A 20762-nucleotide genomic window follows, 5' to 3' on the forward strand; every position below is an offset into this window, starting at 1 on the left:
CAATAATAGCCAACATTTATAGTTGCTCTTCTTTTCATATTCTCACAGGTTTAAAAAATAAAATATTTTTGCATATCTTTTTGCAAGAAGTCAGAAGAAAAAATCCATACTTTCGCGTGACCATCAATATAAGTTCTTTTGTTACCTTCTTTTGAGTTGTACATCACTTTGTCCAATTGTATTGTTTTGTCCAATATAATATTAAGATCCGACATTCATAACGATAACCACGCCAGTCAGTTATTTCCTTTCTACTCCATATAAAACTACACAGTTCCTCGAACTTTTGGAGCCATATCAGAAATCCAGAACATCATCGTAGTAACCCAGCCTTTAATTGACATGTTCACGGAAGACCACATTCCACACAACAACCATCTGATGCGCATGAGCTGGCTGATGTATGGCAGCCTCCTCATCTCTGATATTAAAATTAATTCATAAATACATGCAGTCTCATATTTATACAAGCCAACACTTTAGTCTCTCACTTTATAAATTACTTGGTTTTAGATAATTTAACTTCGTACAATAGATTTCACTTTTCCACGAACTGTATAGTGTTTGAAACGGGCAATTAAGGAAAGACAACTACTACAAGTCTCAGTGTTTGTCAGTTACCTCCCTTATACTATGGTTGACATTTCATAATATAAAATCGCTTACTAATCGTGCACTTCAACTAATCATTTCTTAGGTGCTTGTTTTCGATTAATATGAATTACACGTACAGATGTGATTGAAATTAATTAATATTTTACTTCAGCTGGAAATACACAACAGATCTCTTGAAGTATTGGTGTTGTAAGTGATGTAGTTGTGTAGGTGCCTTGGAGTATCCTTGAATCGATGGTGCTCTGCCTGGACGTATTATTCTAATGCGAGGCGACTAAACCGTTCATTTCTCTATTTTCTTTTTTAAATTTTAAAAAAAAAAATCAGTTTTGACTCCTTTATTGTGCGCTACGTGTCTCCTTTGCATGCATCCGTATTCCTTGTCCTTCGTGTCAACCCTCGACGCTGATATTTATGTTTTGTGAGTCAGGGTTTTACAGCCTAACTATCGGGGCATTGTAACTTGTTTTGATGTCAACTACATTGTATCTTAAGTCAATTTTCAGGAATAACTCATACAAATGGCAACCAATAACGACGCTTTTATACAAAGTAAAGTAATAATGTTTTAGTCAGACTTTACTTACTCTGTTGCCTTTTTTCTAATAAATTCAAATTCTCATCAAAAGAAATGGACCTGTTTTAAAGTTTCTTTTGCCTACATTTCAGCTAGAAAGCTCAGAAAGCCGGGAGTGACAAAATCGAGTTAAGTTGAAATACTTGCTTTAACGAAACGAATAAAAATATATTATGACTATAGGAAGTGTAAGCTACGTATCGTTTCGTTCAAAAAATATATCCAGCACATGAACCTTCTTGAAATTATATTCTTCAACGGAACATAAAAATGCGTTTATTTCCTAGTGTCAGATTTTGATTCAACCAGGATAAAAGCAGTACAGTAAGCATATTAATTACATATCGATTTGTGGGAGTGTGTTCATATGGGCTGCCAAGTGTGTGGGATATTCCTGAAATTGTTGACTACTCATTCCAATGTCAACTGAGATAGGAACACACTATACAAGGCCTATAATTTGGGTAGTAATACGTAGCACTAAAACATAAATACATGTGATATGTCTTAGCTGTACGACTACTATACCTCTTGTTTGTATTCCCCTTTGTCTTACTATACATTTTACTTTACTTGGCATTGTTCTATTTTTATTCCCAAACTTTCGCCAAAAATAATAAAAATATGTTGATAAAGATTGGTCTGCTTTATGTAGGACTCATATGGCTTATAGCCTGTATAGTATTAAATACACAAGGAACGCTTGTTTTAATTTCATGTTGTAGAGAATATTTTGCAGGCTGATATCCCGCACATGAACCTTCGTGAGATTATATTCGGCATACCTCGCCTACCATTGCATTTCCACCAGTTCTAATGTATGTCAACGGAACATTTGTAGTCAAATACCTTGGATAGTGGCTTCATGTATATGTAGTAAGAGAAAGGTGTTGAAAGTTCACACGTTCGATACGATTGGGTGAAATCCACCTGTTCCTGGTATTAACTTTTGTGTCTGTTAATATCAATTGCTTTATTTTACGCGCATTCTCCTTTTGGCGTATAAGAGAATTATACTAGTTAGTATTTGTACCGTAATCTCGCTATGTTATTTAGCTTAAAGTGATTCTTCACTCTCAAATCACCAAATTGGAGTTCATTAAGCGTCGATATGATTCAAAATGTGATGTATACAGGGAACAACATTTTATGCATGTTAAGCGATAACAGCATAGACAAGTGCTCGTAAATTACGATCCTAAATAGTATAAAGTACAAAAATGGCACTGATCATTTATAGTCCAGCATTGACTAACTAGTTATGAGAAAGACCTATCATAAACGTCGGAAACTACACCATGCTGGCTTTGATTAGAGGTCCAACAGAATGATGAGTTTCGGCTGACTGATTTGTTCTCCATGAGGGATACGAAGCAATGGATTCAGCACATGAATTGTAATTGATTCAATGAAATAATTTAACAAATTATTTAAATTCAATGTACCACGTCTGGCTGATTTTGGTCACTTACTCGATAGTTCCTGTATGTAATAATATCACTTATGAAAATTTAATAATAATAATAATAATAATAATAATAATAATAATAATAATAATTATTATTATTATTATTATTATTATCATTATTTGTATTATTAACATTATTATTATTATTATTATTATTATTATTATTATTATTATTTTCATAAGTCATATAACAAAGTAAAACGCTTTTCAAGAAACGACCGCGATTAACCAGAATCAATGACAGTTTACGGCGAAAGGAAGATCCTCCTGTTGTTGGAGACTAATTTATATTGTCCTGCTGTATACTGTTGTTTAAGCAATCTTGGTAAATTAGTTATACATATTTGAGCTTTTTTTACATTGATTAATTGTGTTTTGCTATAATAACCTTTTTCAGTAGTTCTTTTTCTGTATGAATTCTTTATACAGTTTAAAAAATTTAGCTTATTTTCCATTTTTGTATTGAATAAGCAGTGATACCGTGAAACAATAATAATTTCTTTAAGCTTTGATTTCCCATGGGCAATTGTGTTGCATATTTATAACGTACTGTTAACATTTTCTCTGATTATTTTGGAATATTCCCATAAAAGACGAACAAAGGCTACTTTTGAACACGAACTTCCATATTAAAGGCTCTTTTTGAACATGAACTTCCATACGAAAGGCTACTGTTGGACGTAAACTATCTGATATGTTCAATCCGCTTCATAGCTGAGCACAAAATTAAACCATAACTACCCGTATGCTCCATGTTCTCTGCAAAAGTCCAAATGTTAGACTGTATGTTTATAAGTTACTTATTTGTAGACAATTTATTTACCCACAAGAAATCCCACTTTTCTCCGTACATCGCAAGAGAAAAGCATTTAGTGAAAGGAAACTATACACTTCTGGGTATTCCTTTCTTTCAGTTATGTCGCGACCACACCGATGGCCGGGTGATTAGAACATCCGCCTTGAATGCTGCAAATCGCGGGCTCGAACCTCGGCCGAGTCATACGAAAGACGTTTAAAAAATGGTACTAACAGTTGGCTTTGCATAGAACTAATCATTAAGAAGATAGTCATAGGACTGGTCGACCTGGTGGCATGATAATGTGACTGGGTTGGACATAATGCCACATGTGCGGCATGATGGGCCAGTGCTAGACATCACTGCCACACTGCAGACATCTTAGCGACATGATTGTAAGATTTTTTTAAAGCTACGCTAAAAATCCAAATCACACACGCACACAGTTATGTTCCGTACAGCATGCACAGTATTTCACTATACAAAATCGAAATTTTTAGTATTCCTGTGTAAGGAAAAATAATTATAAACATTTGTATCAAATACTATATAAGCTGTTTGTTCTTGTCATCTTTGATTACTTATTTATAAGCTGCATGTCACTTGGGCAATAAGCGTTCATGCTGTTTGTAGTTCCCCTTTGACTTGCTATTAATTTCAGTTTTAGGTGGCATTGTTTTGTTTTAGCCCTAAAGATTCACCGAAAATCAAATGGGCAAATGTTTAGAAGATGGGGACAGGGTGCCTTACTGCCCGAACTTCATTTATTATCCGATGTAAGAGTTTTCTATTCACTTTACACAGCGGAAAAGGCTAGCTTACTTGTGTGCAAGGATTTGGGTTACTGGCCTTATGTATCACCAGTCAGTCGAACGTGTTAACCGTTTACATATTGCAACACGATTGGGTGATGTGAACCAGTTCCTGGTAGTAAGGTACTATGTTATGTGCCTGTAATATATCTGTCACGTCCTTTGTTTTACACGAAATCGCATTTTGAAGTATGGGGTAAATGCAAATTATTATTTTGATCTTACACCTGGCTATTAATGTTATAACTTAATTTGATTTCCCTCATATCACCAAAGTGAATGTTTTTCTGTGCTAACATGAAGAAAAACACAAACCCTAGTTAAAAGATATTTTATTTAAGCTGACAAGCTTGCCGCAAAAGCACAAGTACAAAAACGAGATGTTGCGAATCACAGTTTTATCCACATTGATACAAGGAATAGCAAGAAACCGCATACAATTTGTTTTCTTAAGCTAGACTAAATATACTTGTCATTGATACATTCCAGACTATTTTAAAATTATTTAAAAACATAAGAAAGGTTGCATGCTTCCAGCTGAGCAATCCAAGAGTCAATACAGATAGTTGTGGGTTGTGTTCTATCAGAGTTTGTAGTTTTCATCTGGCTGGAAAAAATAATTGTGTGTCCTCACTACTTACGAGGATGTCGTTCGTTCATATATAAATCATGTTTCGTATTTTGTATGATGTTTTGTTTTCAATGTGACACACTTCTTTTTAGACGTAATACATTTTTCACCTGTCTATCTCTGGCAGATATATCTCCCGTAAGTGATGTGGGGTACCTGGATATGACCTTGTTCAATAAATGATCTAAGCTTGCTCCCTAAGACAGCGTACCACACTAACGTAGGATAGAAACTGTTATTTATTTGACCAAACATTAGCAACGAGGTCTTTGGGAAAATAAGAAAGAAAAACACTCCGTACAAGCCGACACTAACGAACATCGTAGGAGCCTAGCTCGTGTCAGCATGTTCACAGAAGTCCAGAGTCCACATAAGGACCTATGGTGAGCATGAGCTATCTTACAAGTGGCAAATTAAATCACAGCCACCCTTTATGTTTATGCTATATATGAAGTAGTTGCATCTGGTTTTGCCAATTATTTTAAGATAGTTTAATTGCATACATGTTATTCCGCATGTTCATGAACTTATTTTTATTATATAAAAACGAAGTAAAGGAAAAACAACTACTGAACCTATAGGTATTTCAATCTTGTGTTTTCTGCCTTACATAAGATATTTAAGAGAAAGTCATTCTTTTTTTCGTGTCTTGTTTGTGAAAATGAAGAGATTGGTTTGGTTTGTCTGTATGGATTTAACACCATATAGATTATATGGTAGATTATATGGTGAGGCCAGAATATTTGTTGGAAGAAGAATCCGGGAAGAACCATTGACCCACGGAAAGCGAACTCACATACGTACGTTGACCTAGCCGATACTCTCAGACAGAGGTGAGATGTGAATGATCTATGACGGCTTGTACCTTAGACCACATGAGTCACCAAGGGTTCCCAGGAAGATTTAGTATCACTTGCAATACAATCCGTACACAAGGATCTCAATTTAAGTAGAAACTATATAATTAATTTGATTAACTATACGATTAATTTGTCAAGTTTGCGTTATTTTTATATAGTTTGTCTCGTCCCTAACTTACATTAATAATCTTAATTTCACGTGCACGGCCGAACTACATGCATCATTATGATTTAGATTATTTATTTCATATGGAAATGCACACTGTTGAATTTCGATTTTAATGCATGATGTAATCGCACATGTGCTTTTGGATTGTCCTTAGACCGACTGGCTACCGACAGTAATTATTTTTTGCATGTACCGGTGACACACTCTCCCTTCTCATTTCTGTCGTATTTGTTTTTGTCTCCTATTCCATTTAAAACCTATAAAACCTAAAGACTGTTCAATATAAATAGTTAATTGCTTTTTCCAATGATACCTACTGTTTAAATTGCAAAAGAAGAATACATATCTAACAAATTTAGGTTTGACTATGTATATGAATATTCGATGATAAAAGTAAATAAAACTTGAATTAATTTGCAGCACATGACAAAACCACCAAATTTTGATTATTATCTCCAGCTTGATTTTGTGTAAGCAATCTTCCAATCAGTTTCAATCAATAATTTAGGAACATATTACAGTTTATGATGATGTTAAGTTGTATCATTTGTCCATACCAAATGGGAAATGAGCATCAACGACTAAATGAAATATGTACCTCTCAGAAACTCTCTTAGAGAGTTGATGGTCTTTATTTTAAGCAGTAATACCTCCATTTGTTCGCAAAAGTTCTTATTTATTCTTGACATATTTCTATTTTTAAGTCAGTCAGATTCTGTTACTTAATATATATATCTCAACAGTGTGGCTTATTGCCTGAAATCGCTTGAATGCACAAAGCAGGGAAGATTTATATTCATATAACTGAGATATCCTGTGGTCAACAACCGGGAATAGTGACCTTATATGTTTGTGGACAGTTGTTGTTGTTGTAGGGTTTAACGCCATTTTTCAGCACACGATAGGCTATACATGGCGGCCAGTATTAATGGTGGAGGAAGAACCCGGGAAAACCCCGGAAAGAACCACCGACCCACGAGAAGCTACTGGCAAGCTTTCTCACATACCCACATTGGCTGAATCCTAGACTCGAACCGCCGCAGACAGAGGTGAGATGGCAGTGATCCATAACGAAGAGCGCTTTAGACCACTCGGCCACTCGGGGCCCCTGTTTGTGGACAGAGAAAAATCGATGAAAGTCTGCTGTATGATACGATCAGACTTTATTTATCTGCACATAAAGTTACGTTATGTATCTACTAAATTAAGACCGTTTCTTTATTTGAGATGAATTCTCCGTTTTGATATTAGTAGAGATACATACTGATTAGTATGCTGACCATGACATGGTTATTTTATACTATAACATAATGTGAAGCTCAAGAAGTGCTCATATGAACACAACTCTTATTTAAAACAAATCATTTGTTTGGAAAGAATGATTTTCCAGTAAGCTACAAGTGTTAGAAGAGCAGTTTGAGAGTTCAGTGTACATAATACAGAATAAAACAGTATATTTCATAAAATAGTTGTTTGATCAGTGACACTATTTAAACTTAGTAATCATACTTTCTAGTGAGCTTGTAAACATATTCAAAGAAAAAAGATTGGCAATATGCATAATAATACCAAATGAGCAAGCCGAACAAGAACAAAAGGGGGTGGGGAGGCGGGTGATGGTCTTCCTGTGATCAACATCACTTGGGTTCACAAATGATGGAAAACAGGCTTCAAAGGCTTAGTGGTGAGCGAGCCGGTCTCTCGACCGCAATGGTGCTGTTTAGAATCATCTATCAGATGAGATTGATCACTAACATATCTGACAAAGCCTGACATGCGTTCTTTATAGATGAAAATATATGTATTTATTTCACGTTAACATTGGGGTCTATTGATAAATATATGGCGCTCTGGTACCTATAAGAAATCCATGTGTCAAAGAATATATAATCAAATACACTCTATCAGACGTCCATACCTATGTAAATAATTTTAATTCTTAGTCATATCGTATATTTATAAAGTGTGCAATGGATGCCCATAGCCTTAATAAAAACCTGATGTGGAAAAAATGGAATAAAATAAGCGTAATTTTGAACTGAAATGTTTCTGGAAGTTTCTTTTATTACATTACATGTATATTTCAAACTAATTTGTATTAAAAACATTGTAGTAAAATAGGGCAACAAACCAAATTCTTCAGCGATAAACTTCACCTTTATCGTTTTTGTTGCAAGTAACACATGATTGTGCATGTTATCAAACTAACTGAATGTTTTGCATTAGAAATTACTAAATATAAGCAGTGATTATGCATCTTTTATGTACAAATTTCCCAATAAAAATAAATGTAATGTAGCTTTATCTGATCATTACGATTCGGATTACATATTTCACTTGGTAAAAGCCGTGTTTCTATAAGTATCTTCAAATTCAAAGCTCATGGTTTAGATGATCTTCCTCACTATATCCAGGGCATGTTATTATCATCCTTCTCTTAGAGAATGGGGACATGTTCTTCTCCTTTTTGTGGCATATTTTTAAATCCTGTAAAAGGGAAATGAGCAGAATTTGTCAATCAAATGAAGTTTTCAATATTAATTTATATAATAACGTAAGTTTATGGCACCCAAAACAAATTTATAATTTATTTGGTATTTATCTGTAGTACGGTCGTGATAGTTAGGATAAATACCAAATAAATTACAATATATATATATATATATATATATATATATATATATATATATATATATATATATATATATATATATATATACTCTCTGGCATCACAAGATGGAAGTAAAAATGGATATAACAAAAATTGGAACCATATCTCTCACAATATCTGAGGATCACATTGATTAGACATTTCGCATTTTGGTATACTATTTTTCGTATCAGTCAAAATGCGAGACTAGAGTCATTCAAGTATACTAATATTTCTTCCAAAGGGTTTAACTGTTACACGGGTATATGGAATCTGTCAAATGCACACCTATAAAATAACCACAAGATGTACCAGGCATCATGTATCCCAGTCAACATTTACAATAATATGTCATTTATTGGATCCAGCTGTGGACGTCAAGTCCGAAAGGGCATAAATACTCACATATATCCCATTATATATATATATATATATATATATATATATATATATATATATATATATATATATATATATATATATATATATATATATATATTATAATATGTGCATTATTAGCTTATGAGTATATGATATGATGTGTAGCCAAGTCTGACAGTACTTAATAACTCCCCGCGATGATTGATGCTTTACAAGAACCAGTTACACGATGTATCAGACAGCAAGTGAACTTGGATAGTTGCTCTATTAAAAATTGCACGATCAGAGACGTGTGAATCAGATTTTCAGATGATAAACATATTATGATTAGTTCAGAAGATTATGTCTACTATTAGACCAGCGAAGCATAATCAGTTATATTTTCTCCCGCACGCCGTATGTTGAACCTATATGATTCGAAACGTAGCTTTATCTGTAGATCTGTCAGCCATAAACTGGTTGCTAAGAGAGGGTGGGGTGTATCTTAACTCTATATCCAAGATGAGAGATCCAGTTACTATCAATAAAAGCAAACATCAAACTGTTGGCTAACAATTCGCTTATTATTGCAACGTCCGTTAACATCCATGTTCACGTTTTGAAACAATACCGTTATGTGTAGTAGACGGTCCAGTACACGCTCTACTTGATTTATATTAGTTCGAACACTGAAAGCAATCAAAAGCTGCAGTAGCTAACACTGTGGCAGGAGTGAGGAAGAATGCAGTCGGGGACCACATCAAAGATATCGTAGTGGCGTATGTTCAGAGGCAATATATATATATATATATATATATATATATATATATATATATATATATATATATATATATATATATATATTATGTTATTAAAGCTAATGATCCCATTTCAAAGTATTAAGTACTGTATCCGAATTGTCTTTGTGCCGCCTCAAACGCAGCCTTAAGAATCATGTTAAATGGATGACGAATATTGTTGGTACCTAATTACGAAATGTAATGTTCATAACACCAAAAACAATCCTCAGATCTATGCAAGTGAGAACAGAAAATTGTTCTTTATGCTAGACAACTGTCTATTCGAAATTGTATGTTTCTGTACTGAACATGATCTCTTCATTAATAAGTAATAACTAAATATGTTGTCTCTGGATGGTCCAACGAAAGATAAGCGTTATTAAATTATATAAGTACCGTTTATTTGGAGTGTAAGCTGTAAAAAACAATATTTTTCACCCAAGTATTAATATCATAATAAATAGTAATAGTTGCATCTAAACTGAAGAATTTATAGATAAACGAGAACATTTGCCCTTATCACCAGGAGTTAACGCCGCATTTGAAAGTGTTCATAGGCGAAAATAAACATTTGACTATGCCGTTCAAGGTTGTGATAAAATATGAACCAAATCAAAAGTGATATATTAATATTAATACTACCGTGGCTTGTGTGGAGACAATAACCTCCCTAATTGCAGTAACCTATTCGCTTCCTCGTTGGCTTTTATGTACTTTTATAATCTCCTCACTTGCCACTTGGTCCTGTCTGTTACCTCGGAGCTCCTTAAAGTCGTTCCAAAAAATGTCTTCATGGAATTGGTTTGAATCCTATAAAGAAACATGTTACTGTAATTGTACATAATACAGGCTGAAGACGTTGATGACGTAAAAAATGATTCACATTAACATTCACTTATTACATTCATGTTATGTAATATCAATAAAATATAACACTTAATATTTTTGTCTTCATGATTTACAAATTATCAATTATCATATATATCTAGACATATCTAGGCACAAATACACTGTATCTGACCGCTTTTTGCCAGTGAATCTTGATTTTGAAAATGTTACGTCATTATTTGTGAAATCAAGATTGGTCGTATTCTGAGCTCATAATCTTTCTATATTTCGTAAAAGCTGCATGTCTTGGTACAAAATAAGCTAACTTGCATTATGACACCAGTAGAAGTGTATACATGCAACCGAATTAACCAATTCCTTCTTATCCGTAAGTTGACAGCTCCGGTGGCCATGTCTGCCTCGGATGCGGCAGATCACTAGTTTAAAACCACGGCCAAGTCATACCAAAGACTGATAAAAATGGTACGTAGAGTTGCCTCGTTAGCAGCCCGGCATTAATACGTTAGTGTTATGACTGGTCGGTCTGGTATCAGGATAATGTGACCAGGTGGGACATCATGGTATATATCTCACAGATGATGACGCAGTGCTAGATATAATTATAAACTGCCACACTTCAGACATGGCAGCACTGAACGAATGTAAAAAGCTACTTTAAAAATCGAAATCACACACACATACACTTACCCGTAATTTCAGTATGAAATTTGTAGCATCTTCAGCCCGCATGTTTCCTTCTTTCTGAAGAATTTTCTCCAATGTCAACATGACGTCTGTTGCCATCTTGGCGTCACCACATACATAAAAATGCCCTCCCTCTCGAACCATGATGTTGTAGATGTCGGAACTATTCTGAATTAAGTAGTCCTGAACGTACATCTACAAATAATAATAATAATAATAATAATAATAATAATAATGATATCCAGATGGTGAGGTAAATAAAGTTAGGCAGAAATCTACAAATAATATTGATATCTAGATGGGCAGTTAATTACATTTAGGCAGATAGTTACACTGCTGTAGCACAAAAAATATAAAATCATAAGAGATCGTGTAAATTTATGAGATGCGCGTGGTCAGACCTCCAAGATAGTTTTATATTAAAATCTTGAACAAAATGGCATATGATTCTCTAAAGGATGTTTTCTAATATCGGTATTATATAATCATGTATGGACAGTTATTGAGTAAGTTCCACCTGGGATTAATGTATGCTGTTCGAATATAAATAAATAAATGTATAAACGAAAGGGTCTGACAGATTGATAAGAAATGTTTGTCCTTATTTTTATCAACGAAGTCTTTGCAAACGTCTCAGATATTTCCTCCTTTGAGGTGTGTTACGAACCTGTGGGGTTTGCGTTTGGAAGAATATTGTCTCTTCTTACTTGCATCAGTGTTAATGTACTGTTTTTTTTTAATACTTTATGCAAATTGTACAGTATTTGATACTTGCTTCATTAACCATTTTAATTTTTACCATTTAATACACAAAGGTACATTTTCAAAAACAAACGATGGAAATTATATCTCGAATAACATCTATATATTTTCAAGGACTCGCAATACCCATTAATGTAAAAGAAGTCTTGAATTGCTTAAAGTGAAAGACTATTGTACCTTGTGCTATCAAGACACTCTCTTAATCTATATGGTATATACATTTATTGAAGCACAATGTGGATATATATTTATGTAAAATCAAACGAACCTGTTTCAAGAGGAGTAAGTTCATTAATAAGGTTCAGTATTGATTTTAAATTACAGGAATGGATAATGGTTTGGGTGCTATATAGAACCTGTGTATACTATTGATGCTTAAATGAATTAATTGTGGCATTTACAACTGATAATCGTCTGTTTGGTAAGGTTGTATGAAAGGAAATAAAGGGAACAGCGCATTCATGTGCTAGATTTGAGACAGGAATGGAAAATGGGAGAAATCTAGGTAATGAGACATGTAAGTTAAAATATATTTTCAGTGACATAGTAACGAAAATGAATGAAGAAAAGAAAAATCTCAAAAATGTTAGAAACCATAAAGTACACGTTATGCGATTAGGAAAAGGACGCGAGGGGTGTACGAAGGCGAAGAAAGCGTCCAGATAAATGTTTCACCATAGAGGATTGAATATATAAACTAGAATATTAATAGCATATAACATTCAGAAGACAATAATTATTATATCAAAATCAAATTATTATTATTGAAGTTAGACTTTTTACAGTAATTTCCACTCAGAAGTAAGATATGTTTTAGATCTTTATCCTTTACTGAGAGATTCTAATTTCCCGAAACTAATAAAATGGCAATATAATTCTGTGGAAGAAAGATTGTAATTAGTTGAACTACTTAGAGTACTTAAAATGATACAATAATTAATTTATCAGAATGTCAAGCATAACCCATTACATGTAGGTACATCAGGTATAACGTTAGGTTAATATCGAGTATAATATTAGATTGACTTTTGTAATCATAGTTAAAAAGTAGTCTTGTTTAGGGATTTCTGTACAAACTTCGATTAAGATATTTTACAAAATATATCTTAAGCAATCATACAGAACGGTTGTACATCAGATTTATATCCAGTGAAAAGGTAGTGCAGACAAGGAGAGTAAATCTCATCATACCTAATTATACCCTTGCATAAATAATGTCATTTTTGATATGATGTCGGGTACAATACATATTAACATGTATGTTAGTTAATAATAAAGAATATAAAGTTTCACGTCATGGAGGTGATACAGTACTTATATGTGACAGTTTGCAGCAACGTATTATTCCACAATAAATCAATTGAATCTTTTCTACTTCTGCACCTGACGTGAAAGCAAATCCAAAGGAATGAAAACCAATCTAATATGGATTGAAAGGTAAACATTAGGTACAAATGTATACCATCACGCTCGTTGAATATTACTGGGGAAACTCAGATTAATCTTACCGGTGTTATATTGTGGGTGAACGTAGATGGAACGGTTTAGTCATTTTATGGCATTTAATAAATAACATTTATCATGGTATAAAATCATCGGTACTATGTTTATTATGATGCTAAACATTTCTGGAATGACTATCCAAGTTAAAAGCATTCCTAAAATTTTCTTACAACGTTTTATTCTGTCTCGTTTATTTCCACATTAATGAATGCTGCTCATTCTCCATTAGCATTTTTTAGATAGTACAAGACATCTTTTAAATATCTGATCATCTGTAACATAGTAAACTTCATAGCAACATAATCTTAAGTTTATATTAACTCCCACAAGTATAATAACTATATATTCGCAAACGTAACTTGTGGTGGAGGTTTCACCCAATTCACATAATACTATTATAGAACATTATGAAAAGTGTTTTGAAATTCGTCATTGCAAAAATGACAGAATGAAAAGGAATATATGTAAGGAAAGGAACAGTGGACACATTATGGCGAACGAATTATAAACTAAATCCATTCAAGCACCAAAATCGTCCAGAATTAGATGGAAAAAAATAAAAATAAAAGAATTATCGGAATAATAGCTTTATGAAACTTTTGGGGGAAATATTGGATTGGAATATTTAAACGAGTGTTACGAATTCAAACAAAAATTAGTGAATGAATAGAAAATCCAAGAAATACCGATCCACGGGAAGCTACTGGCAACTTTGTCACCTAAATGCATGGCCGAGCTAATTACTCAAAGCCACGCGGACATATGTGAGATGCCAGAGATCTGTAAAGGCGAAAACTTTTGACCACGCGTCCGCGGCCCGGGGATATCTAACTATTAAGACTCCTGATTTAGTGGTATTTTATGCACGTTGGTAGAATAAATAATTAACGTTGGTCAACTATGTTGTTCATTGTTTTAGCTTTAGCACATACAACAAAAAATATTTAAAAAATTAACATTTTAAAGGAGTCAATTAATCTGTGTTTTGTAATATAATTAAAAATATAATCAAACACAGAAAAATATTGTTTTTCTGTCCAGCTCGTAAACTTCACTTGTGTCTACACACCCATAAACGGTTACTGATAGAAGGTACAAAGAGGTGTAAATCAATTTATACAACTATGAACAATAACATTCTAATACATATATCACGACAAAAGAATGAATGCCAAAATTTCATTTGCTCTTTACGTTCGTGGAATTTGCCAAAATCCTTTCAGAAGGTCACATTTGGTGACATACTTGGCATTTCCGATCCTATCAATACAGTCATCGATTAAAGGTAATGGAAATGAATATCTGTTTGTTACGCTGCTCACCTTCCTATAATCAGTACACATACGGAAAGTTTTATCTGGTTTTGGAAAATTTATGCATGGTCAATTCCATTCACTTTTAATGAGCTCTATACAATTACTTGCCTGCAAATACTTAATTTCGTTTTCAAATATTCCTGTTTGAGAAAGTTCGTCCTGTACGAGCGTTGTTTCACAGGGTTAGAATTAACAATTTCAGCGTCATGGAAACATTTGTTTGTTCATGTAGGAACATCTTGAAATAAGGGCTCATATTCAAATAATAACTGTTTCAGTTCATTTCTTTGTTCAACAACTTGCAAGGGTGAAAGTGTCTGGTCGAGATCTATCATGAATTCCGAAGATTTAACACTCCATTATCAGTAGATTCCGGTGATATTCCTTTACTTAAATATTCACTGAGTGGGACAGGTACAACTAAATTAATAACATGTTTAATCAGGCTATCTCTTTAAATATACTGGTACTTTAAAAATTTATTTAGATCCCGGGAGCACTAATGCTATAATTTCACTCACTCCTTTTCTTCTTAACTTTGTAAGGGCCTTAATATATACGTTGTAGACAATTTTGAAGAATGAGCCAAAGAGACATAATTATATTACCAGACTCAAAAAGTCTCTCCGTTGCAGTTCTGTCAAACCGTTATTTCACTTTTAACTTGAACTGCTGAACGCAGAATTCAAGCATAATAGGCTGGAGACTTCCAGACCTAACATTTCACCCTGGCTCAGATTCAGGAAGACCAAATTGAGTTTTTAAAAAAACTTTAAAGTCTTAATATTCCTCAAACCTTGTTGACGCATATATAATGGCCAACAGGTATTGGTTATCTGCCTTGGTCTTAGGTAAGGGACGAGTACAATCTACCATAATTCTACTAAATGGTTCGTCAATGGCAGGAATAGGTTGTAGATGAGCCTTAGGTATTTTCTGATTGGGTTTTCCTACCATTTGACAGGTATGACATGATTTACAGTATTTACCAACATCATTTTTTATTTTTGGCCAATGAAAGTGAGTCAAGATCTTGTGATAAGTTTTATTAATCCCTAAATGACCAGCCAAAGGAGTTTCAGGGGCCAGACTAAGTATTTCCTGTCTTTAAGATTTTGGAACTACAATTTGATAGTTCACTGAGCACACATCACCACCGGCAGTACCTAGTGAGCTCTCCATTTTCTAATAGGAATTCCATTTTTAATGAAATATTAGACAGGAATTTCAATAGCTTCAGTTTCACTCATGGCCCTTTGACAGAAACATGAGATATCAGTTACTTTTTCCAGTTCGACGACATGTGATTGCCATTTGTCACCCTGATTAGATTAAAGATTATGAGTAGTTAAAAGAGGATTTCTGTGATCAATACCTTCTGACTGATCCAAACAAAGAGTGAAAGTGACCTTACCAAAAGTCTGACCAATACATGTATCAGCTAAAGGAATATTTTCCTTAACAACATCATTCCCAAGAGCTTTCTTTTCCATAGTTCTGGTAAATGCACAACGTGGGAATAAATCAGGGAATTCTTTTTCAATTGGATCGATTTTCTGATCCAAGTAATGTTGTCAGTTACAAGTGAATTAACCACATCCGTATCACCAGGCTGATCGTTGCCCAGTAATAAATGAATGCCCTCAACGGGTAAATTATACTGTGCCGCCTGTCACGGGTCCTGAGACTAAGGCTGATGACAGACGTACACAAAGGAGATTAACAGTATCAAAGCCACACCATACTCACTGCAAATGAACACTTTTATTGAAGGTAAAGTACCTGACAATAAAAGACTCTGAGAAGCTCCTGTGTCCCTTAAATGTTATTAGGGATAGGATTGGTCAAATCACAAAAGAATGATATAGAACCCTTCGACAGGAATGACTATTAAGTCTCCATTATAAAATCAGTCTGGGGTTTATTAGACTCAACACATGTATTGCTTTCAATACATGACCGTGACCATGACCGTGACCTCTTAGAAATAAGAGCATTTGGAATAGGTCTGTCTTGATTCCGATGCTCTTTTCACAATTTGTAGCAACACAAATTAACGTGTCCTTTCTTTCCAATGTTCACTTGGCTGTTCCTAAGTTTGAAGTAAGGTCATGGACTAGATCAGCTTTAAGTGTTTACAAATGAACAGTCAAGGTCAAATTATTTTCTGGAAAACATTTCTAAATCACGTAAACAAGATCATATTATAATAGCATGTAATATAAAAGAAATTGTGAGCTAACAAACAAACAATAAAACTAATATACATATAAATTAAATCAGATACACGTAACAGGTATCCCTTGTGTTTATAGTTAACATCTAAAGCAAAGTATGACAATAACATTTGGCACAGCCAGCATGGAATCTATGTAAAGTGATACTCATACAATTTGATGGCGATATAATTATAAAAGAAGAACTTATGTGGTACACTCAACGTTGCTAGGTTCACATTACACTCCCTCCTTTCAACTAAGAAGATATTTCCGAGATAAATACATATTACATGTTGTATTGATGGATATAAGGACGGTCGCATGAACTAATCAAGGTGAATATTATGCACATGTGCTTTGTCCAAAGTCCTATGTTGAAAACTCGGATTTTAATCCACCTTGTATGTTATTGAGTGTTATAAAAAAAATGAAAAATGACAAAATATATCTCTAGGTTCATAAATATGTTGCTACGTTTTTAGTGATATGATGTTGTTGACTAAATCTGGTTTATATATATGCTTACTAATACTATTAAGGAGAGGGTTAACTACAGTCTTACCTTAGGTTTATCCGATTCCCTAGAATAAGCTGTGTAGACGTTCGTCAACACACCCTCCTCTTTAGCTGTCTGCAGCTCCTTCCTGTAGATATCGTCCACCAGGGAGCTTCGACATCCGAAATACAGGTACATCCTTCCCCAGGCCGACTGATTTGTATCTATAATGGAAAAACATCTCTTAGTAGCATACTTCTTCTCCTGCATTCTTCTTTTTGTTTAGTTTTCTATATATCCTTCTTTTCTTCTACTTCTTCTTTTTATTATATTTATTATTAGTAGTAGCAGTAGAAGTAGTAGTAGAGTAGTAGTAGCACTAGTAGTTGTTGTAGTTGCAGTAGTTGCAGTATTATTAGTAGATATAAGCAGGGGGACAAGCAACTAACAATACATTACATAATAACCATTGATCCAAAACGTGAAATATTTGAAATAACCCATATAGTTAGCTATGCGATATTTAACTGTGTGATGATCTAATCTCTTCAGGAATTTCTAACATGTTCTTAGGTGTCCTCGTTGGAATACCTTTGCAGATTTTAAATAGTGAATCCTGATAATGTGTGTACGCCTAACAAGTTTTAATAAAAGTACCAAAATCTATCTCATAAAAATGAAACTGGCTTTTACAGAAGTTATTTTCCATATAACTGGTACAATCGGATACAAAGTTTCCTAAGTGTGCAGATTGGTACCTGCAAAACGATTAAACAAGTTATAACCAAGAACTTAAGTGATTATTTATAAGGATCAGGTAGCTTAACTCCAACAATTTGGAAATTATGTCATTAATTTGGTTTGGGTTCTTTTTATTTAGGGACGCTATGCATAGGGCAGAGCTTATTCACGCTTGTCTTTCTTATAAGGTCAAGACGGATGAGCAAACAATGTTTAGACATGTATTTATTGTACCTTGTTTATGAGGTACTGGTAACATTTTTCTGTCGAATTTCCTCTGCTGCCAGAAACTGCGTAGTGGAGCAATACCCGTGCCTGGGCCGACCATGATGATTGGAAGGGTGTTGTCTTTGGGCAGGTGAAATGATGGTGCACTGAAAGATAATCCACATCAGAATCACAGTCTATATCTCCACATTGTCAAGGCAACAAGTGCAGTTCTGTCCAAATTCTTACTGAAATTGCTGCCGATCACGTTAGTGTTTCCATGAAAATTATATATAGCTCTTATATTCTGATAAGTGATGCGACTTTAATATTATTTCCAAGAATAGTTCCCTATCGTAGAAGCCATTGCTTTTAGTCAAACATTTGCTGGCATTCAAGATCCTCCCACCCCAACCCCTACATATATCCACACACACAAACATGTATCATCAGCACCATATATGATAGGGACATTTCTATTTTGCTATATTAATTGTCGAATTTAATGTTCACACGCACACACATATGTGACATCAGTACCATATATGTTTAGAAAATGTCCATTTTGTTATACTAAATGTCTAACATATTGTTCACACACACACACACACACACACACACACACACATATATATATATATATATATATATATATATATATATATATATATATATATATATATATATATTCCCTCTTCTTTGAACAAGTTATTTTAACACACTTATCATATGTGCAATTTCGTTCCCTGAATACGAATATGTGCAATCGAATTCCGTGAGCAATGATTCATTCGGGGAGGGAGATTTTATTATTAAATCAATAAATCAGATTAAAAATATGGTTTGAAAATGAGAAACATTTCTGTCAGAATGTTGAGGGCAGACACATACTAATCTGATTCAACACCAAATATGCATCCTAGCAAGGACGCTTCATCCGAAACAAAGCATATTGCAAATGCGGATACTCCTGTCATAGCTGTAGTTATCCATCCTACCTTAAAATAACGAATTGTGTGCATTAGATAAATATCTGATCGAAATGTTCGAGCGAAATGTTACGCTTACATTCGGACAAAACAAGGCACAATCGTTCCTGACGTAATTCGGTTCAGCCATGATGAACAGACGCCCTCGTGCAAGGGTCCCTTGCCACCTGGAATTTAATCAAAGAACGCGACAATCAACTATCTATATAAGTTTGGATAAAGGAGCTTTATGCGCAACCTAAATAATAGTCAATTATAATTACCTCTAACAAATGTCTCACACAATAAATGCATTTTTAATTTTTTTCACTGCATTATGTTCTGAGGATAATAAGAATCAACTGCAATGTTGCTTCAGATGCAGCATGACATTTATATGCAGCTGTACGTATAACAAAACACATTAAAACACGGTCCTTTTTTTCACAAATATCAGTACTGTGCCGCGTCATCTATAACAAAGCAACATTGATGGTTCCCATGAACCAATGTATACTATTATACTAATGAGATATTTTAATTGCATACCTTGACTTCTGTACCTGACGACAGCAATTGTAGCGTGTATTTCTCCCGGGTACACAGCATGGGAGGAGCTGATGCTGTAGTACCGCTGCTGCAGTAAAGGAAGCTGTGTCAGAACGAGAGCCGCCGGAATCTGTAGGGATGGAAACTCCTCCAATACTTCGAGAAGATTGGGGCGTTTTTTATGCTTCCAATTCTCATACATTTGCAGGTCCTAAATCACACAATTTTGAAAATATGTACACTTTCATTATCAACATATTATGGTAATACTCACGTCATCGTCGTAAAACTTGTTTTCAAGCTGTATCATTGTTCAACGGCGACCGATGTTTTAAATGTTTCATTATGACATATGTTTAATTAGGTCCATGGTTAAATGTTTTGAAAAAGTAATTCAGTATACCGTCTTGACAAAGAACATCAATGCAAGAGAATGCGATTTCACACAAAATAAACCCACAACATCAATATCAGAACCTAACTACGGTAGCGGTAAAAGAGTTCATCTTTCACAAACTGGAAACTTAGGGATATTGCTTGGAAAAGGACGTAATGAAAATCTTTGTTCCCACTCGTCATTGACCATTATTGTTGTAGCTCATTTGTGTTGGGGTGCGTCACCGTTGGCTAAGTGTATAAAATAATGTGTTTGGGACTATATCCATTACTGTGACCCGTGATAGTGAAGATAATGCGTTGCAAAAGTGTATGTGAAATTGTCATGATGATA

At 34.1% G+C, this 20762-nt stretch overlaps 1 protein-coding gene across 1 annotated transcript in view; it reads right to left on the bottom strand.

Moving 5' to 3' along the window:
- Positions 1-7972: 7972 nt before the first annotated feature.
- The window catches only part of LOC149807800 (nitric oxide synthase, salivary gland-like), a 52495-nt gene continuing 39705 nt past the window's right edge, over positions 7973-20762 (bottom strand). The window contains exons 21-27 of the mRNA XM_089970663.1: positions 20033-20243; positions 19584-19671; positions 18543-18682; positions 17634-17791; positions 11275-11466; positions 10381-10548; positions 7973-8415 (exon numbers count right to left, since the gene is read on the bottom strand). Coding sequence (XP_089826789.1) covers positions 10423-10548; positions 11275-11466; positions 17634-17791; positions 18543-18682; positions 19584-19671; positions 20033-20243 — 915 coding nt within the window. The 3' untranslated portion in view covers positions 7973-8415; positions 10381-10422. The remainder of the gene's footprint in view (positions 8416-10380; positions 10549-11274; positions 11467-17633; positions 17792-18542; positions 18683-19583; positions 19672-20032; positions 20244-20762) is intronic.

This window comes from Sinohyriopsis cumingii, chromosome 1 (genome assembly GCF_028554795.1).
Source record: "Sinohyriopsis cumingii isolate HCF-2022 chromosome 1, ASM2855479v2, whole genome shotgun sequence".
In the NCBI taxonomy this organism is placed as follows: Eukaryota; Metazoa; Mollusca; class Bivalvia; order Unionida; family Unionidae; genus Sinohyriopsis; species Sinohyriopsis cumingii.